The sequence below is a fragment of the Equus asinus genome, chromosome 3 (assembly GCF_041296235.1).
Source record: "Equus asinus isolate D_3611 breed Donkey chromosome 3, EquAss-T2T_v2, whole genome shotgun sequence".
Taxonomy (NCBI): Eukaryota; Metazoa; Chordata; class Mammalia; order Perissodactyla; family Equidae; genus Equus; species Equus asinus.
The window spans coordinates 107,834,496-107,857,678 of record NC_091792.1 but is presented as its reverse complement, the minus strand read 5'-3'; the positions used below and the strand labels follow the sequence as shown (position 1 = coordinate 107,857,678).

The 23,183-nt window shown below is 37.3% G+C and overlaps 1 protein-coding gene across 1 annotated transcript in view; it reads right to left on the bottom strand.

Moving 5' to 3' along the window:
- LOC106826097 (UDP-glucuronosyltransferase 2C1-like) overlaps positions 1-22,707 on the bottom strand; it is a 42,377-nt gene extending 19,670 nt beyond the window's left edge. The window contains exon 1 of the mRNA XM_070505720.1: positions 21,918-22,707. Within this exon, the coding sequence (XP_070361821.1) occupies positions 21,918-22,638 (721 nt within the window). The 5' untranslated portion in view covers positions 22,639-22,707. The remainder of the gene's footprint in view (positions 1-21,917) is intronic.
- Between the last annotated feature and the right edge of the window lie 476 nt (positions 22,708-23,183).

Sequence of the window (23,183 nt, the reverse complement as noted above, 5' to 3'; positions counted from 1 at the left end):
GAAGTACAAAATGTTTTACCATCCAATTTTCTAAGAAAAATTCTTAAAGTACCAATTTTGGGCCTATGTAACACATGTGAATCCAATTGGCCTCCCCCACATCAAAAGTATACCATAGTGAGATTATGAATAACCAAACTAGAATTTCAGTCCAGAACATGGAAAAAGCCTGGCGACAATACAGTCTCTCTGCTTGAGCTAAGCCTGAGCCCTAGTCCCTGCACAGAGTTGGCAGATGCTCCCAGCAGGAGCAGGGAACTCAGGCAGTGATCCTCAGCTCACAATAGCAGTGTCTCCTCCTCTTCTCCAATTCCAATTTATCTCACCCTTGGTGCTCCAAAAAACGTTTGATGTGTTTGGAAAATGACTTTTGTAATTTATCTATCTTTCTCTGGTGCTTTCAAGTGTGCCACTATAACTAATTACATCTTACCAGGAATGGAAATCTTTTTTTTTTCTTTTTATTAAGATTATGATAGTTTACAACCTTGTGAAATTTCAGTTGTATATTATTGTTAGTCACGTTGTAGGTACACCACTTCACCCTTTGTGCCTTCCCCCAGCCCCCCCTTTCCCCTGGTAACCACCAATCAGTTATCCTTGTCTATATGTTAACTTCCACTTATGAGTGGAGTCATACAGAGTTTGTCTTTCTCTATCAGGCTTATTTCACTTAACATAATACCCTCAAGGTCCATCCATGTTGTTGTGAATGGGACGCTTTTGTCCTTTTTTATGGCTGAGTAGTATTCCATTGTGTATATATACACCATATCTTCTTTATCCAATCATCAGTTGCTGGGCACTTAGGTTGCTTCCACTATAAAGAATTAACACAGATCAACAACAAAAAATCAAACAACTGGATCAAAAAATGGGCAGGGGACATGAACAGACATTTCTCCAAGGAAGATGTACAGATGGCCAATAGACACATGAAAAGGTGCTCATCATCACTAATCATCAGGGAAATGCAAATCAAAACTACACTAAGATATCACCTTTCACCTGTTAGAATGGCAAAAATATCCAAAACAAAAAGTTACAAATGTTGGAGAGGTTGTGGAGGAAAAGGAACCCTCATACACTGTTGGTGGGAATGCAAACTGGTGCAGCCACTATGGAAAACAGTATGGAGATTTCTCAAAAAATTCAAAATAGAAATACCGTATGACCCAGCCATCCCACTACTGGGTATCTCTCCTAAGAACTTGAAATCAGCCAGTCCAAAAGTCCTATGCACCCCTATGTTCATCGCAGGAATGGAAATCTTTTGACAAACTTTTCAAAAGTGATTGTCTTTTTGCTATACAAAATTAAAGTTCCTGTTTCAGAAAATTTTGTCTTCTTTGGTAAAGATATAGCACTGCATAATAATCTGGAGGCAAAATATTTGCTCTTCTGACATATTTAGTTGGCAAACAGTACAAAAGGGCACCCTTCAACTGAAGTGGTAACCATTAAACATTAACTGAATAAGAACTCAAATTAGTGACTCTGAATTAAATCATTTTTCCTTAGTTTAGAGTTAGAGCTTCATTTCTAAATTCTATTCAGTTATTGTGGAATAAGGAAGGTTATTCAGAGATTTGGTGTCCTTCTGAAATATGCATTTAGTATTACTGATATGAGGAAATCATAATAACTATATGGTTTCCCAACATGTGGCCTTTTGAATATTCTCTTTGATGTTCTAAGTGCACTAAGGTTGGATCAGAAAATATAAGGGATTTTGAAGTTACCAAAACAATCCATCTGTATAAGAGATCACAAGCAAATATCCATAATTTATGGGTTTGATCATGGTAATGACAATGATATTTAAAATCCAGTTTTATATTCTGTATTTATCCCATTTTGGTAGCTCATCGGTGTCAGCCATGGGTATAATCTTATTCTCTTTATGTGATGTTTCACTCCCTCATTATTTATATGATAGTTTTCTTTGAGATATAATTGATATATCATACAAGCCTTTCTTTTAAACACAATTGAGTAGTTTTTAGTATATTGGTAAAGTTATACAACCATCACCACTATTTAATTTTAGAATATGTTCATTTCCCCAGAAAAAATCCCATGTCCGTTGGCAGTCAGGCTGTATTTCTCCCTCTTCACATCCCCTGACAACCATTAATCTACACTCTGCTTCTATTGGCTTCTTCCAGAATAATCTTATATCATTTCATATAAATGAAATTATCCACTATGTGTCCTCATGTGTTACCTTCTTTCACTTAGTATAATGTTTTCAAGGTACGTCCACATTGTAGTATCTATCAGTACTTCCCTACATTTTATTGCTGCATAATATTTCTTTGTATGGGTATACTTCATTTTGTTTACCTATTTATCAGTTGTGAACGTTTGGGCTGTTTCTATTTTTGGCTACTTTGAATAATGCTTCTATGAGCATTCATGCACATATTTCTGTGAACATATGTTTTCATTTATCTCGTATGTATACCTCAGAGTAGAACTGCAGAGTCATATGGTTGATTGACTCTCTTTCATATCAAGATGATAGCATTTCCTATTAAATATCTACTCCTGAGGGGCTGGCCTCGTGGCCGAGCAGTTAAGTTCACGTGGTCCACAGCAGGTGGCTCAGTGTTTCATTGGTTCAAATCCTGGGCACGGACATGGCAATGCTCATCAAACCACGCTGAGGCAGCGTCCCACATGCCACAACTAGAAGGACCCACAACGAAGAATATACAACTATGTACCAGGGGGCTTTGGGGAGAAAAAGGAAAAAATAAAATCTTAAAAAAAAAAATCTACTCCTGAGATGATGTCTAATGCACTTAATGTATCTTAGTGAAATGAGGACAATATAGGACAAGAGGAGTAAAAAGTAATGGATTTGGATGAAGAGATTATGAGAAAATGTTCCAAATTTGGAAATCAAAAGAAATTATGGTATGCCCTTTTGATTCCATGCCGCGGCATTTTGATCAAGGAAAGAAGGATTATTTAAATTTTAGAAGATTGTCTCTATGTTTTACTTGGTAATTTGTTATTGATTTACTATGAACTTTTGAGTCCAGCTACAGTAACGTAGTGTTAACTTGTATATTTTTGTCTGGTAGAAAAGAACATCCCCTAAAAATTATGATTTTATTGTCCTAAAGTACATTAACCAGAGTTGTGTCTAACCTAGTAGAATTATCCTAACATTCCTTTTTTTCCCAAAAATGTTTGTAAATAGTTCTTCAAAATATTTTTTGAACTTGATTTGTATCTTACTGATTTCTTCCTCAATGATTTGAATTTATCTACATTATAATTCACTTAATAACTCTTTATGAGTTATAGTTTTAAAAATTAGAAAAATATACGTAGAATACATTTTAAAGTGAGGATCCTAAATTCTGAATAACCAAATGACAATCTATAGCTAACAGCATTTTTTTAATTTATGAGAGTCAAAGAAACATTTTCCTTCTATTTATCATCTTCATTATTCTTTCTCAGATTATTAATATGTTCCCAAAAAAGAATATTCTAGAATGCCAAGAGGTGGGAAAGAATACAGACAGAGTCATATCTTATCACTAATGTTTCCCTATGTAAGAACCTCCAAAAGTGAGTACCAAACCGTTGGAATCAGAGGTAAATAAACAATTTTGATCCAGCATTTGATCAGTCACTGCCTAATCCATGACTCAGAAAATGTCTCCAAGATGAGATTCTAAGTTATCTTTTCTCGGTTTTGCCTTTTGCTGCTTGATTCTGACCATGGATAAGTGATGGGTGCAGCAGTCTCTGCCTACATTTCTTTTAGGGTCAAGTCTTGAAGAAATAAGCACCTGCTTCTATCACAGAATGCCTAGAAAAAGCCTCAATGCAATGTGTCAGTCTTGATGAGGTCATATGTATCCCTGAACATATGGCATGTTCCTTGGCAGCATACTTTATTGAAAACATTCATTTTTTTGTGTGAGTTGTGAGGAATGATTTCTTGGAGAAAAGTTAGAATAGATACCAGAAAAAACAAAGAGTTGTTGCTTTACAAAATAAGAGACCACAACTCTAAAGGAAAAAATTAATATTTTAAGAAATAAACTTAAACTTAATGATAAGGTATTATAAACACTTCTGTTAAAATTAGTAACAAGGAGAAGATGGCAGCATAGACAGACTCTGAACTCACCTCCTCACACAAACACAACCAGGTTACAACTATTTTTGGAAAAATTACCCTGGAGAGAAAACTGAAAACGGGATGAAAAGAACTGCTACAACAACAGACAGTCCTGACTGAGGCAGAAGAGCCAGAAATTCCTTCTGAAGAGAAGAAAAGCCACATTTGTGAGCCATGAAGTTCCACAGCCAGCCAGGTGAGAGCCACACTAAGGTACGCAGCCCTTTATGGAGGAGTGGGGACCTGAGCAGGGGCCCATTACCAATATAAGCACCCTTCAGACTCAGAACAACTGAGATGAGTGTCCTACTATTTTGCTTTGCTGGCTATTAGCTTCAGTAGGGAATACCCCGAGAAAAGCTATCACATGAAAGCCAAAAATACCCAATTCTTATAGGGTCCATGCACAAATTCACCCATCTCAAAGAGCAGCTAAAAATCACAAGAAAGAAGGCTGCACAGTCCTTTGGTGAAAAGAGACTCACCTGGTAGGCTCTGAGTGCATCATGGTGAGAGGTGAGGCCTCTCTAGAGACTGAGACTTTGGTAGTAGACATTGTTATGACCTAGTGCAGGCATGCTGACCCAGATGCTGGCAGATGCCATTGAAGTTCTTTCTCTGACCTGTTAGTCCAGGGGCCTGCCACACCCACTAGAGCACAGATTTAATCCAATTCAGCCAGGCCAGGAAGCCTGACCTAGGGACTGGCACCACCCAACAGCCAGCCTTCAGGCTAATTGAAGGCCTGCATAGACTGGGAGACTTAATCCTCTACAGGCAGGCCAGGGTGTCTGTCTCTGTGTTTGTGTGAGGACCATGTGAACTGTGGGGGCATTCGTGGAGAGGTGGGGGCTTCTGCAGTCAGACAACTGGGTATGTTCCCAGAGGTTGGGAATTGTGCATGGACCAGGATTGTGTTGATGGTGTGTGTGGACCTGTGGGAGGTGGAGCTTATCAGTAGCAGAAGACCTGTGCTTCACAAACAGCCACAAAGAGGATCAGCCCCACCTTCCAAAGCCTAGGAACAATTGGGTGCTCCTGTGCCTAGGGCCATCCCCACTCAGCTGCAATCCTAAGACAGCTGTCAACAGCCTTGTAGGCCTGAGACCTACAGCAAATGTGAGCACATGAGCCTAGCAACCAGCTACACTGGGTACCTACCCAATCAAAAGTAAAATTGAAACAAGAATGTGCTATTAGAACTTGTAGCCAGTGGTGCTGGGGCTCCCCTAACGTGATTTATAAAAATCCAGTCAGAGAGTGAAAGACTAAATTCCCTGGGTTCCTGGAGTAAAAGAACCCTCTCACAGCAGAAGAACAGCTGTAGCCTACACAGGAGTCACTCATGGATCATTTGGACTGGTGATGAAAGGGAAGCACACTGCTGGGTCTCAAAAGGAATCTCTTACATAAGCCCACTTCTTCAAGATCAAGAGACATAACTGACTCACCTAATACATAGATGTAAGCATAGAGAAAGAAGCATAATGAGGAGGCAAAAGAATGTATTCCAAGCAAAGGAACAGAACAAAACCCCAGAAAAAGAGTTAAATGAGACAGAAATAAGTAATCTACCTGACAAAGAGTTCAAACAGAAACTCATAAGGATGCTCACCAATATTGGAAGAAGACTGGACAAACACAATGAGAGCATCAACAAAGAACTGGAAAATATAAAAAAATAATCCATCAGAAATGAAGAATACAACACTGGAAATGAAAATCCACTAGAGGAAATCAATAGCAGATTAAATGATACAGAAGAATGGATCAGTGAACTGGACAAAAGACCAGAGGAAATCACCCAAGCTGAACAGATGAAAGAAAAAAAGAATTAAAAATAATGAGAAAAGTCTGAGGGAACTCTGGGACAATATCAAACACACTAACATTCATATTATAGATATCCCAGAAGGAGAAGAGAGAGACAAAGGGCAAAAGGTGCAAGAAAAAGGCAACAAGTGACATACAAAGGAAACCCCTAAGGCTGTCAGTGGACATCTCAGCTGAAATCCTACAGGCTAGAAGAGAGGGGCATGACATATTTGAAGTGCCAAAAGGAAAAACCTACAGCCAAGAATACTCTATCCAGCAAGGTTATCATTCAGAATTGAAGGAGGAGATAAAGAGCTTCCCAGACAAGCAAAAATTAAAGGAGTTTATCACCAAGAAACGAGTTATACAAGAAATGCTGAAAGAACTTATTTACGTAGGAAAGCAATGACCACAAATAAGGATAAGAAAACTATCAAAAAAAAAAATCCAGGCAATAAAATCCCTGGTAAAGGCAAAAATATGGTAAAGGAAGAAAATCAACCGTGTATGAAGATACTATGAAGGTTAAAAGACAAAAGTACTAAAATTACCTATTTAAATGATAAGAGAATAATGGATAGACACGTACAAAACAAGACATTAGATATTATTTCAAAAACATAAAATGTGGGAAGAGGAGAATGAAAGAGTAGAGCTCACAGAAAGAAATCAAAATAAAGAGACTATAAACTCAATGTAGAATATTATATAGGAACCTCATGGTAATCACAAAGCAGAAATATATATAAATAAACAAATAAGTAAGATGAAAGAAATCAAGCATATTACTAGAGAAAGCCATCAAACCACAAGGGAAGAGAGCAAGAGAGGAAGAAAGTAATAGAAAAGAACTACTGAAACACCCAGAAAAAAGTAACAAAATGGCAATGAATACATATTTATCAATAGCTACTTTAAATGTCAATGGACTAACTTTCCAATCAAAAGGTGTAGGGTGGCTGACTGGATAAAAAACATGACCCATATGTCTGATGCATACAAGAGACACACTTCAAAAGTAAAGACACTCACAAACAGAAAGCTAAGGGATACAAAAAGATACTCCACGCAAATGACAAAGAAAATAAAGTTGGTGCAGCAATACTTATACCAGAAAAAAATAGACTTTTAAACAAAACTGTAACAAGAGACTAAGAAGGGCACTGCATCATGATAAAGGCAGCAATCACATGAAAATATAACACTTGTAAATACCTATACACCCAACATAGGAGCACCTAAATATATAAAGCTATGATTAACAGACATAAAAGGAGAAATAGACACTGACACAATAATAGTAGGGGACTTCAACACTCCAATTACACCAACGGATAGATCATCCAAACAGAAGATCAATAAGGAGACATTGGCGTTAAACAACACATTGGACCAGATGGACTTAGCAGATATATATAGAATGTTCCATCCAAAAACCACAGAATACACATTCTTTTCAAATGCACATGGAATGTTCTCCAGGATTGATCACATATTAGGTCACAAACCAAGTCTCAATAAATGTATCAAGATTGAAATAATACTAAGCATCTTTTGGGACCACAATGGTGTAACTAGAAATTAACTATAGGAATAATGTCAGAAAAGCCAAAAAAATGTGAAAATTGAACAAAATGTTACTGAAGCATAAGTAGGTGAATGAAAAATCGAAGGAGAAATCAAAAATTACCTGGAGACAAATGAAAATGAAAATATAACATGCCAAAATCTATGGGGTACAGCAAAAGTGGTTCTAAACGTGGTTCAGGCCTACCTCAACAAACAAGAAATATCCCAAATAAACAATCTAACCATGGACCTAAAGGAACTGTAAAAAGAAGAACAAAAAAAAAAAGCCCAAAATCAGCAGAAAGAAGGAAATAATAAAAATCAGAGCAGAAATAAATTAAAACAAAACTAAAAAAGAAATAGAAATAATCAACGAAACCAAGAGCTGCTTCTATGAAAAGATAAACAAAATTGACAAACCTTTAGCTAAACTCAAGAAGAAAAAAAAGAGAGGGGCCAGCCAGGTGGTGCAGTGGTTAAGTATGCATGTTCTGCTTTGGCAGCCTGGGATTTGTCAGTTTGGATCCCAGGTGCAAACATGGCACCACTTTGGCAAGCCATGCTGTGGTTGGCGTCCCACATATAAAGTAGAGCAAAATGGGCACATATGTTAGCTCAGGGCTGGTCTTCCTCAGCAAAACGAGGAGGAGTGGCAGCAGATGTTAGCTCAGGGCTAATCTTCTTCAAAAAATGGAAAAGAAAGAAAAACAGAGAAGGCTCAAAAAAATAAAATCAGAAACGAAAGAGGAGAAATTAAAGCAGACACCTCAGAAATACAAAAGATTATAAGAGAATACTATGAAAAGCAATACGCTAACCAATTGGATAATATACAAGAAGTGGATAAATTATTACAATCATACAACCTTCCAAAACTAGATCAAGAAGAAGTAGAGAATTTTAATAGACCAATCACCAGTAAGGAGATCAAAACAGCAATCAAAAACCTCCCCAAAAATAAAAGTCCAGGACCAGACGGCTTCCCTGGTGAATTCTACCAAACATTCAAAGAAGAATTAATGCCTGTCCTTCTCAAACTGTTCCAACAAATTGAAGAGGAAGAGAGGATTCTTTGCTCATTCTACAAAGCCAACACTATCCTGATACCAAAACCAGACAAGGACAACTCAAAAAAAAGAAAATTATAGGCCAATATCACTGATGAACAACAATGTAAAAATCTTCAAGAAAATACTAGCAAATTGAATACAACAATACATTAAAAAGATCATACATCATGATCAAATAGGTTTTATACTATGGATGCAGGGATGATTCAACATCCACAAATCAATCAATGTGACACACCACATTAACAAAATGAAGAATAAAAATCACATGATCATCTCAATAGATGCAGAGAAAGCATTTGACAAGATACAGTACTCGTTTATGGTAAAAACTTTAAGTAAAATAGGTATAGAAGGAACATACCTCAATATAATGAATGCCATATATGACAAACCCACAGCTAATATCATTCTCAATGGAGAAAAACTGAAAATTATCCCTCTAAGAACAGGAACCAGACAAGAATGCTCATTTTCACCTTTCTTATTTAATATCGTACTGGAAGTCCTAGCTAGAGCAATCAGGCAAGAAAAAGAAACAAAAGGGGTCCAAAACAGAAAAGAAGAAGTGAAACTGTCACTATTGGAACACAACATGACTTTATATATAGAAAACCCTAAAGAATCCACGAAAAAATTTAGAAATAATAAATGAATACAGTCAATTTGCAGGATACAAAATCAACATACAAAAATCAGTTGCATTTCTATACACTGACAACGAAGTCGCAGAAAGAGAAATTAAGAATACAATCCCATTTACAAGTGCCAAGAAAATAAAATAAAATACCTAGGAATGAAAATAACCAAAGAAGTGAAAGATCTGTACACTGGAAACTATAAAATATTGTCTAAATAAATTGAAGAAATGGAAAGATATTCGGTGCTGTTGGATTAGAAGAAATAACATAGTTAAAACGACCATACTTCCTAAAGCAACTTATAGATTCAATGCAATCCTCATCAAAGTTTCAACAACATTTTTTGCAGAAATAGAACAAGGAATCCTAAAATATGTATGGAACAACAAAAGACCATAAATAGCCAAAGCAATCCTGTGGAAAAAGAACAATCACTCTCCCTGATTTCAAAATATACCACAAAGCTATAGTAACCAAAACAGCATGGTACTGGCACAAAAACAGACACACAAATCAATGGAACAGAATTGAGAGCCCAGAAATAAACGCCCACATCTATGGACAGCTAATATTCGACAAGTGAGCCAAGAGCATACAATAGAGAAAGGAGAGTCTCTTCAATATCTTCAATAAATGGTGTTGGGTAAACTGGGCATCCACATGTGAAAAAATGAAAGTAGACCATTATCTTACACCATACACAAAAATCAACTCAAAATGGATCAAAGACTTGAATGTAAGACTGGAAGGCATAAAATTTCTAGTAAAAAACAGGCAGTATTCTCTTTGACATCAGTGTTTGCACCATATTTTCAACTACCATCTCTCACTGGGCAAGGGAAACAAAAGAAAAAATAAACAAATGGGAGTACATCAACTAAAAATTTTCTGCACAGCAAAGGAAACCATTAACAAAACGAAAAGACAACTTAACAATTGGGAGAAGATCTCGTCAAGATGGCGCTGTGAGCAGACGTTGAACTCGCCTCCTCACATGAACACAACCAGGTTACAAGAATTTTGGGAAGAATCACCCTGGATTAAAAACTGAAAACTGAATAAAAAGAACCCCCATGACAAGGGACAGTCCTGACGAAAGCAGAAGAGGCAGTAACTCTGGCAGGAGAGGAAAGAAACCACCTTTGGGAGCAGCGGCGCTTCTCAGCTGGTCATGCAGGAGCCACACTAAGGTACACAGCCCTCCCCGGAGGAGTGAGGTCCGGAGTGGGGGCAATACCGCTATAACCATCCTTCGGACTCAGCCCAACTGAGAGGGGGGTCTTACTGTCTGGCTTTGCTGGCTATTAACTGCAGTGAGGACACCCCAGAAAAGCTATCAGCTGAAAGCCAAAATGATCCAGGTCTTAAAGGGCCCACGCACAAACTCACTCATTGCAGCAACCTAAAATCACCAGAGAGAAGGCTGACTGTCCTTTGGTGAAACAAGACACACCTGGTGGGCTCTGGGGGCATCTTGGTGGGAGGAGGATCCTCTCCGGAGACTGAGACATTGGTGGGGGCCATTGCTTTGAGCTGGTCCAGGTGTGCTGATACAGACACCAATGGGAGCCATTGAGGTGTGTTCCTTGGGCTGTTAGCCCAGGGGTCTGCCACACCCACTAGAGCACAGATTTAATCCAGTTCAGCCAGGGCAAGCAACCTGCCCTAGGGACTGGCCCCACCTAACAGCAAGCCCTCAGTCTACTTTTCAGCCTGCATTGACTGAGTGCCTTGATCCTCTACAGGCAGGCAAGGGTGTCTGCCTCTGTGGGGCAGGGCTTGTGTGAGGACCAGGTGAACCGTGGGGGGCATTGGGGCAGAGATGGGGGCCTCTGCAGTGTGGCATTGGGGTATGCTCCAGGGGGTTGGGAAGTGTTCATGGACCAGGACTGTGTTGACAGTGTATGTGGTCCAGAGGGAGGTGAGGCTTATCAGTGGCAGAAGACTTGTGCTTCACAAATAGCCATAAAAAGGATCAGCACCACCTTCCAAAGCCTGAAACAACTGAGTGCCTCCATGCCAAGGGCTAGCCCCACTCAGCTGGACTCCTAAGAGGACTGACAACAGCCTTGTTGGCCTCAGGCCTATCACAACTGTACGCCCCTGAGCCTAGCAACAAGCTGCACTGGGTACCAACCCAATTAAGAGGACAATTGCAATAAGAGTGTGCTAATAGACTTTGTAGCCAACAGTGCTGAGGCCCCTCCAAACCGGATTTGCAAATAGCTGGCCAGGGAAGGAAAGATCAGACTCCCTGGGTACCTGCAGTGGGAGCAACCCTGCTACAGCAGAAGAACACAAGTAGCCCACAAAGGGGTAACTCCTGGTTCTTATGGTCTGGTGACAAGAGGGAAGCACACTGCTGGGCCTCATAAAGCATCTCATACATGAGGCCACTTCTCCAAGATCAGGAGACATAGCCAACTCACCTAGTACAAAGAAAATAGCACAGAGAAAGAGGCATAATGAGGAGGCAAAGGAATACTTTCCAAGCAAGGGAACACTACAAAACACCAGAAAAAGAACTAAGTGAAACAGAAACTAGTGACCTCCTTGACAAAGAATTCAAACAAAATATAATGAGGATGCTCACAGATATGCAGAGAAGAATGGATGAACACAGCGAGTACATCAGCAAAGAACTGGAAGATATAAAAAAGAACCAATCAGAAATGAAGAATACAATACTCGAAATGAGAAATTCACTAGAGGGACTCAACAGCAGAGTAGAGGAAGCAGAAGAATGGATCAGTGAGCTAGATGAAAGATTAGAGGAAATCACCCAAGCAGAACAGAAAAGAGAAAAAAGAATTAGAACGAGAACAGTGTTAGGGAACTCTGGGACAATATCAACGTGGTAACATTTGGATTATAGGGGTCCCAGAAGGAGAAGAGAGAGACAAAGGGGCAGAAAGTTTATTTGTCAAAATAATAGAGGAAAATTTTCCTCACCTGAGGAAGGAAACAGACATCCAAGTTCAGGAAACACAGAGAGCTCCAAGCAAGAGAAGCCCAAAGAGGCCCACACCAAGACATGTTATAATCAAAATGTCTAAAATTAAAGACAAAGAGAGAATCCTAAAAGCAGCAAGAGAAAGGCCACAAGTGACATATAAAGGGAAGCCCATCAGGCTGTCAGCAGACTTCTCAGCCAAGACACTACAGGCGAGAAGAGAATGGCACAACATATTTGAAGTGCTAAAAGGAAAAAGCCTACAACCAAGAATACTCTATCCATCAAGGCAATCATTCAGAATGGAAGGAGAGATAAAGAGCTTCCCAGACAAGCAAAAATTAAAGGAGTTTATCACCAAGAAACCAGTTCTACAAGAAATGCTGAAGGGACTTATTTAAGTGGGAAAGCAATGACCACAAATAGAGACAAAAGAAAAAAAAATTATCAAAAAAACCCAAAACAACAAGAAGAAAAACAGGCAATAAAATCACTTATAAGGTAAAAGTATAGTAAAGGCAGCAGATCAACTACCTGTGAAGATAATATGAAGGTTAAAAGACAAATGTACTAAAATTACCTATTTCAATGATAAGAGGGTAATGGATAAACACACACTAAACGAAAGACTATATATGATGTGAAAAACATATAATGTGGGAGGAGGGGAGTGAAAAAGTAGAGCTTTTAGAAAGAGGTCAAGCTAAAGAGTCTATCAACTCAGTATAGACTGTTATATGCATAGTATATTAAATAGGATCCTCGTGGTAACCACAAACCAGAAACCTATAACAAGCAGGAAAAAAACTAAGACAAAAGAAATTAAACATATTGCTAAAGATGGCCATCAAACCACAAGTGAAGAGAGCAAGAGAAAAAGAAAGGAAGTGAGAAGAACTACTAAAACACCCCCCCCAAAAAGTGACAAAATGGCAATAAATACATATTTATCAATAGCTACTTCAAATGTCAATGGATTAAATGCTCCAATCAAATGCCCTAGGGGGCCAACTGGATAAAAAAATAAGATCCATGTATACGCTGCATACAAGAGACACACTTCAGACCTACAGACGCTCACAAACTGAAGGTGAAAGGATGGAAAAAGATATTCCATGCAAAAGGTAAAGAAAAGAAAGGGGAGGTAGCAATCCTTATATCAGACAAAATAGACTTTAAATCAAAAACTGTAATAAGAGACAAAGATGGGCACTACATAATGATAATGGGAACAATCCAACAAGAAAATATAACACATGTAAATATCTATGCATCCAACATAGGAGCACCTAAATATATAAAGCAGTTATTAACAGACATAAGAGGAGAAATAGACAGTGACACAATAATAGTAGGGGAGTTTAACACTCCACTTACACCAAGGGATAGATCATCCAAACAGATCAATAAGGAAACACTCGCCTTAAAGGAAACATTAGACCAGATGGACTTAGTTGATATATACAGAACATTCCATCCAAAACCCACAGCATACACATTCTTTTCAAATGCCCATGGAACATTCTCCAGGATTGATCACATATTAGGCCACAAAACAAGTCTCAATAAATTTAAGAAGATCGAAATAATACCATGCATCTTTTCTGACCACAAAGGTATGAAACTGGCAATCAACTACAGAAAGAAAACCAGAAAAGCCACAAAAATGTGGAGATTGAACAAAATGCTACTGAACAATGATTGGGTCAATGAAGAAATCAAAGAAGAAATCAAAAAATTCCTGGAGACAAATGAAAATGAAAACACGACATGCCCAAATCTGTGGGATACAGCAAAAGCAGTTCTTCGAGGGAAGTTTATAGCAATTCAGGCCTACCTCAACAAAGAAGAAAAATCCCAAATAGACAATCTAAAAGTGCACCTAAAGGTACTGGAAAAAGAACAACAAAGCAAGTGCAAAATTAGTGGAAGGAAGGAAATAATAAAAATCAGAGCAGAAGTAAGTGAAATAGAGACAAAGAAAAATAGAAAAAATTAGTGAAACCAAGAGCTGGTTCTTCGAAAAGATGAACAAAATTGACAAACCCTTAGCTAGACTCACCAAGAAAAAAAGAGAGAAGGCTCAAATAAATAAAATCAGAAATGAAAGAGGAGAGATTACAACGGACACCTCAGAAATACAAAAGATAACAGAATACTATGAAAAGCTATACACCAATAAATTGGATAATCTAGAGGAAATGGATAAATTCTTAGAAACATACAACTTTCCAAAATTGGACCAAGAAGATATAGAAAATTTGAATAGACTGATCACCAGTAAAGAGATTGAAACAGCAATCAAAAACCCCCCAAAAAATAAAAGTCCAGGACCAGACGGCTTCCCTGGTGAATTCTACCAAACATTCAAAGAAGACTTAATACCTATCCTTCTCAAACTCTTCCAAAAAACTGAAGAAGAGGGGAGGCTTCCTAACTCCTTCTACGAAGCAAACATTATCCTGATACCAAAACCAGACAAGGACAACACAAAAAAAGAAAATTACAGGCCAATATCACTGATGAACATCTATGCAAAAATCCTCAACAAAATTCTAGCAAATTGAATACAACAATACATTAGAAAGATCATACATCATGATCAAGTGGGTTTCATTCTGGGGATGCAGGGATGGTTCAACTTCCTCAAATCTATCAACGTGATACACCACATTAACAAAATGAAGAATAAAATCACATCATCATCTCAATAGATGCAGAGAAAGCATTTGACAAGATACAGCATCCATATATGATAAAAACTCTAAATAAATTGGGTATAGAAGGAAAATACCTCAACATAATAAAGGCCATATATGACAAACCCACAGCAAATATCATTCTCAATGGAGAAAAACTGAAAGCTATCTCTCTAAGAACAGGGACCAGACAAGGATGCCCCCTGTCACCACTCTTATTTAACATAGTATTGGAAGTCCTAGCCAGAGCAATCAGGCAAGAAAAAGAAATAAAAGGGATCCACATTGGAAAAGAAAAAGTGAAACTGTCACTCTTTGCAGATGACACGATTTTATATCTAGAAAACCCTAAAGAGTCCACTAAAATCTTTCAGAAATAATAAAGTAATACAGTCAAGTTTTGGGATACAAAATCAATGTACAAAAATCGGTTGTGTTTCTATACACTAACAACAAAGTAGCAGAAAGAGAAATTAAGAATACAATGCCATTTACAATTGCAACAAAAATAATAAAATACCTAGGAATAAACTTAACCAAAGAGGTGAAAGATCTGTACACCAAAAACTATAAAACATTGTTGAAAGAAATCGAAGAAGACACAAAGAAATGGAAAGATATTCCCTGCTCTTGGATTGGAAGAATTAACATTGTTAAAATGTCCGTACTTTCTAAAGCAATATATAGATTCAACACAATCCCTATCAAAGTTCCAACAATATTTTTTACACAAATAGAACAAAGAATCCTAAAATTTATATGGAACAACAAAAGACCCCGCATAGCCAAAGGATTCCTGAGAAAAAAGAACAAAGCTGGAGGTATCACACTCCCAGATTTCAAATTATACTACAAAGCCATAGTAACCAAAACAGCATGGTACTGGCACAAAAACAGACACACAGATCAATGGAACAAAATTGAGAGCCCAGAAGTAAACCCACAAATTTATGGACAGCTAATATTCGACAAGGGAGCCAAGAGCATACAATGGAGAAAGGAGAGTCTCTTCAATAAATAGTGTTGGGAAAACTGGACAGCCACATGCAAAGGAATGAAAGTAGACCATTCCCTTACACCATGCACAAAAATCAACTCGAGATGGATTAAAGACTTGAATGTAAGACCCGAAACCATGAGACTTCTAGAAGAAAACATAGGCAGTACGCTCTATGACATTGGTCTGAGCAGCATATTTTCAAGTTCCATGTCTGACCGGGCAAGGGAAACAAAAGAAAAAATGAACAAATGGGACTACATCAAACTAAAAAGTTTCTGCACAGCAAAGGACACCATCAACAAAACGAAAAGACAACCTAACAATTGGGAGAAGATATTTGCAAACCACATATCAGATAAGGGGTTAATATCCAAAATATACAAAGAACTCATACAGTTCAACAACAAAAAACCAACAATCCAATTAGAAAATGGGCAAAATATCTGAACAGAGATTTCTCCAAAGAAGATATACAGATGGCCAACAGGCATATGAAAAGATGCTCAACATCATTAGCTATCAGGGAAATGCAAATCAAAACTACAATGAGGTATCACCTCACTCAGGTCAGAATGGCTATAATTAACAAGACAGGAAACAACAAATGTTAGAGGGTGTGTGGAGAGAAGGGAACCCTTGTTCACTGCTGGTGGCAGTGCAAACTGGTGCAGCCACTATGGAAAGCAGTTTGGAGTATCCTCAGAAAATTAAGCATAGATCTACCCTATGATCCAGCTATTCCACTGCTGGGTATTTATCCAAAGAACTTGAAAACACAAAGGCATAAAGATACTTGCACCCCTATGTTCATTGCGGCATTATACACAATAGCCAGGACGTGGAACCAACCTAGGTGCCCATCAAGAGATGAATGGATAAAGAAGATGTGGTATTTATACACGATGGACTACTACTCAGCCATGAGAAATGACGAAATCTGGGCATTTGTGACAACATGGATGGACCTTGAGGATATTATGCTGAGTGACATAAATCAGAGAGATAAAGTCAAATACCATATGATCTCACTCATATGTAGAAGATAAAAATGACAAAAAAAAAAAACCCACAAAGCATTGGAGATTGGACTGGTGGTTACTATTGGAGAAGGGGGGAGGGGAGAGGGCAAAAGGGGTGATTAGGGTCACATCTGAGGGGATGCACTATAATTAGTGTTCGGGTGGTGAACATGATGTAATGTACACAGAATTCGAAATATGACGTACATCCAAAAAAAATAAAAATTAAAAAAAAAGTTAAACAAGGAAAAAATTGGGAGAAGATATTTGCAAACCATATATCACATGGGTTATAACCAAAATATACAAAGAACTCATATGTCTCAACAACCAAAAACCAACAACCCAATTAAAAAAATGGGCAAAGTTCTGAACAGAGACTTCTCCAAAGAAGATATATGGATAGGCAACTGACACATGAAAACATGTCCAACATCATTAGCTATCAGCGAAATGCAAATCAAAACTACAATGGGATATCACCTCACTCTGGTCAGAATGGCTATAATTAGCAAGACAAGAAACAGCAAGTATTGGAGAGGATGTAGAGAGAAGGCAACCCTCACACTGCTGGTGGGAGTGCAAACTGGTACAGCCACTATGGAAAACAGTGCAGAGTTTCCTTAGAAATTTAAGAATAGATCTACCATATAATCCAGCTATTCCACTGCTGGGAGTTTATCCAAATAACTTGAAAGCACAAATGCATAAAGACACACGCAACCCTATGTTCATCGCAGCATTATTCGCAATAGCCAAGTCTTGGAAGCAACCTAGGTGCCCATCAAGGGACAAGTGGATAAAGAAGATGTGGTATATATCCACACAATGGAATACTATTCAGCCATAAGAAATGGTGAAATCTGGCCATTTGTGACAACATGGATGGACCCTGACGGTATTATACTAAGTGAGATAAGTCAGAGGGAGAAAGTCAAAAACCATATGATCTTACTCATAAGTAGAAGATAAAAACAATGACAAGCAGACACATAGCAACAGAGATTGGATTGGTGGTTACCAGAGGGGAGGGGAGGAGACAGGAGAGTGAAAAGGGTGATTAGGCACAAATGTGTGGTGATGGATTATAATTAGTCTTTGGGTGTGAACATGATGTAATCTACACAGAATTTGAAATATATTAGGATATACACCTGAAATTTATACAATGTTATAATCCAATGCTACTGGAATAAAAGCAAAATTTGAAAGTTAGTTATAAGGTAAACAATCCTAAAATTCATACGGAGCCACAAAAGAGCACGAATAACCAAAGTAATTTTGAGAAAGAAAAACAAACCTGGAGGATCACACTTCCTGATTTCAAACTAGAGTATAAAACTATAGTAATTAAAACCATTTGGTATTGGCATAATAACAGACACATAGGTCAATGGAACAGAATCACAGAGGCCCAAAATAAATCCATGCAAATATATTCAACTAATAATTGACAAGGGAACCAAGAATACTCAAGGGAAAAAACACAGTCTCTTCATTAAACAATACTGGAAAAAGTGGATATTCAAATACAAAAGAATGAAACTAGACCAGAATCTTACTCCACTCACAAAAATTAAGTCAAAATACATTAAAGACTTAAATGGAAGACCTGAAACTGTAAAAATCCAACAGGAAAACATAGAGAAAAGCTTTTTAATGTCAGTCTTGACATTAAATTTTGGATATGATGCCTAAAGCATAAGCAACAAAATTAAAAATAAACAAGAGGGATTACTTCAATCTAAAAAGCTTCTATGAGGCAAAATAAATGATAAACAAAATAAGACAACCTATGAAATTTGAGAAAATTTTTGCATACTATGTATCTGATAAAGAGTTAAAATCCATAACATATAAGAAACTCATACAACTCAATAGCATAAAAGCCAAAGAATCCAATTAAAAATGAGCAAGAGACTTGAATAGATATTTATCCAAAGAAGATATTCAAATGGGCAACAAGTACATGAAACGATGCTCAAAATTGCTAATCATCAGGAAAAGCAAATCAAAACCTCAATGAGATATCACCTCATACCTGTTAGGATGGGTATCATCAAAAAAAAAAGAGAGAGAAAACTTGGCAAGAATGTAGAGTAAAAGGGATCCTTGTGCACTGTTGGTGGAGACGTAAGTTGGAGCAACCACTATGGAAAAGATTAGGGACCTTCCTAAAAAAATGAAAAATAGAACTACCATATGATCCAGCAATTCCACTTCTGAGTATATATACGAAGAAAAGGAAATCACTATCCCAAAGACATGTCTGCACTCCCATATTCATTGCAGCATTATTTACAATAGCTAAGACAAAGAAACAATCGAAGTGTACATCTATGTATGAATGGATAATGAGAATGTCATTGTATATACAATGGAATATTATTCAGCCATGAGAAAAAAGGAAATCCTATCATTTCTGTCAATACGGATGAACCTAGAGGGAATTATGTAAGCACAGTAAGTCAGACAGAGAAAGACAAATACAGTATGATATCACTTATATGTGGAATCTAAAAAAACCCAACAAAACAAACTGATAGATACAGAGACTAAATTGGTGGTTGTCATATTGGGGTATGGAGGGTGGATACGATAGGTGACGTTGTTCAAAAGATATGAATTTCATTTCTAAAATAAGGAAGTCCAAGCGTGTAATGTACAACATGGTGACTATTGTTAGTAATACTATATTGTCTACTTGAAAGTAGTTAAGAAAGTCGATCTTAAAATTCTCATCTCAATAAAACCACACATCTATGGACAGCTAATCTTCGACAAAGGAGCAGAGGGCCTACAATGGAGAAAAGAAAGTCTCTTTAACAAATGGTGCTGGGAAAACTGGACAGCCCATGTAAAAGATTGAAAATTGACCATTCTTTTTCACCACACACCAAAATAAACTCAAAATGGATCAAAGACCTAAAGATTAGGCCTGAAACAATAAGTCTTCTGGAAGAGAATATAGGCAGTACACTCTTTGACATCAGTTTCAAAAGAATCTTTTCAGACACTATAACTCCTCAGTTGAGGGAAACAATAGAAAGAATAAACAAATGGGACTTCTTCAGACTAAAGAGCTTCTTCAAGGCAAGGGAAAACAGGATTGAAACAAGAAAACAGCCCACTAATTGGGAAAAAGTATTTACAAGCCACTTATCCAACAAAGGGTTAATCTCCATAATATACAAAGAACTCACACGGCTCAACAACAAAAAAACAAACAACCCGATCAAAAAATGGGCAGAGGACATGAACAGACATTTCTCAAAAGAAGATATGAATATGACCAATAGACACATGAAAAGATGTTCATCATCGCTAATCATCAGGGAAATGCAAATCAAAACTACACTAAGATATCACCTTACACCCGTTAGATTGGCAAAAACATCCAAAACCAAGAGCGACAAATGTTGGAGAGGTTGTGGAGAAAGAGGAACCCTCATACACTGTTGGTGGGAATGCAAACTGGTACAGCCACTATGGAAAACAGTATGGAGATTTCTCAAAAAGTTAAAAATTGAAATACCCTATGACCCAGCCATCCCATTACTGGGTATCTATCCTAAGAACCTGAAATCAGAAATCCCAAGAGTCACTTGCACCCCTATGTTCATCGCAGCATTATTTACAATAGCCAAGATGTGGAACCAACCTACATGCCCAGAAACTGATGATTGGATAAAGAAGATGTGGTATATATACACAATGGAATACTACTCAGCCATAAAAAAAGACAAAATTGGCCCATTCACAGCAACGTGGATGAACCTCGAGAGTATTATGTTAAGCAACATAAGCCAGTCAGAGAAAGATGAACTCTATATGACTCCACTCATAGGTGGAAGTTAGTATATTGACAAGGAGATCTGATTGGTGGTTACCAGGGAAAAGGGGGGATGGGGGGAGGGCACAAAGGGGGAAGTGGTGTACCCACAACATGACTAACAAAAATGTACAACTGAAATCTCACAAGGTTGTAATCTATCATAACATTAATAAAAAATAAAAAAATAAAAAAATAAAAATTCTCATCTCAAGAAAAAAATTTGTAACTGTGTATGTTGTTGGATGTTAGCCAGACTTACAGTGGTGTCATTTGAACATATATGCAAATATCAAATCATTATCCTGTACACCTGAAATTAATATAATGTTATGTGTCAATTATGTCTCACAAAAAGAAAGAACCTAAATAACGTAGGCAGGGTACTATTTCCACAAAGATAACTAATATATTATGCAAAATCATTCTTAATAGAGTTTTATGAACACTTTCTTAAATAAAAAAATCAATTATGTGAAAGGAAAAAAGAAGGAGTAAAAGACCTGCTGAAATAGAGAAACATTGTGCTCAGGATCAAAGCTCAGCAGATGCCCTCCCATTCATTTTTGAAAAGAACGAGAACAACAAAAAAGCGAGATAAGTTAAAAAATCTGGAAACATGGTCCTTCAGAGAAAAATCTATTTTTTTCCTCTTTGGGAGACAAGAGCAGATGAACCAAGATATATTTATTTACTTTCTAGTTTTGTGCTCACTTCATGAGAATTCCTGCAATGAAGCAACCAAGCCTAGATATGAGGCAAACAGAAAGCCTAAGAAATAGCAAGTTAATCAGAAAGAAAGGAAAGTGTAGAAAAGAAGTAAACAAGAGAGAAAGAGACCAAGGTGTGGGAAATCACACTGTTAGATGTAGGTTTTCCAGATATTTAAAAAAATTAGGAGCAACAAGTAGTATTTATGTATAAATATAAAGAATATCCCTTTCTCTAATATATTATAAGTACTGTAACATCTAAAACAAAAAAAACAAAAGAATCATTTTTTTGGCCTAAAACAGTACAGTCACTGTTTAACTTCAATTTCACTACTCCAAGCCCCACAGGAGTTTGAGTCTTCATTTAAAAATACCTTTTTAAAGTTTTTATACACTCAGATAAATATTTACATTTTACGTACAAAATAAGAATCCTTACTACATGCAAATTTCTCTTACCTAAAACCTTGCTATAATACTCATCCCATTCTGGAAACAGATAATATAAGTACATCACATCACTCATTACGTGCAATAACCAATTCTCCAGCCTCTGTACAAAAGTCATGTTGTCTGTCAGTCCTGTTGTGCTTCCAGGAACATACGAAGAAGGGGTGGGAAGCCCACCACACAGTCTTTCAATGGCATTCCCCTCAGAAAACCGAAAAGAGTATATAAATGGAATATTGAGAAGCTCAGCCAACAACTCCCCACAAAAGCTTAAAGGATCAGCAACACAGATATCAAACTTAGCTACCTGCAGCCTGCTGAGTAACTCCTTATTTGTGATAACAGCATCACATACACTTTTTTGTGTCCTTAAAAATCTCTTGAAAATTTCCGTCAGTTTTACTTGCTTGTCCCACCATGAAAGTTTTGGCAGTTCAAAACTTGCTGTATAGAGAAAGGTATTGAACTCTTCCATGAAAGTTTCTTTACTTACTGAAACTTGAAGGACCTCTACATTAAAGGGAATCTTGGTATGATCCATCATAAGGCTAAATGAGGGTACTAGGAGGGTTATTTCGTGCCCACGAAGATGGAGCTCTTCCAGAATAACTTTCAAGTTAATCCAATGACTAAAATCCATGGGCCATACAAGTACTTTCTCAGTCCTTCCAGAGTGGAGGAAACACAGATGCAGCATGAAAAGGACACAGAAACCTTCCACAGTCTTCATGATCAGATCCTGCTCTAACAAAATGTGGGTTTAAATCAAGTGCGTGAAGTTCACAGTCCAAATGCATCTTTCTTGACCCTCTCAACCAACGTATAGTAGGTTGAGCTGAACTTTGAACAGCACATTTTGTGTTATTGACTGCAATTAAATGCAATTGCTTTGATAAAGAAAAGGCCAATAAAGTCAATAAAGCGAGTTAGGAAGGAACTACTCATAATCAGAGTTTCAACACTTCTTTTAGAGAGTATGAAAATAAAGAAACAAACACAAATCTAAACTCTCAATAATGTAAGAAAAGCCATCACCATGTAATTCATATTCAATTAAGACTGGATTTTTTCTAACTTTTTGTCTGGTTTCATTTGAAGTTCAGTTGAACAGAATTGTCTCTCTAGTATTTCTCTTACTGATAACTCTGCTAGATATTCTAGACACGAAGTAGGCTATCGTCTACTGCCAGAAGAAGAAAATATGTGCACCGTATGAGGTGTTAAGGCAGAGGGAAGACTTATCTAAATATTCTAATGCTAAATTTAGTGCTCTTT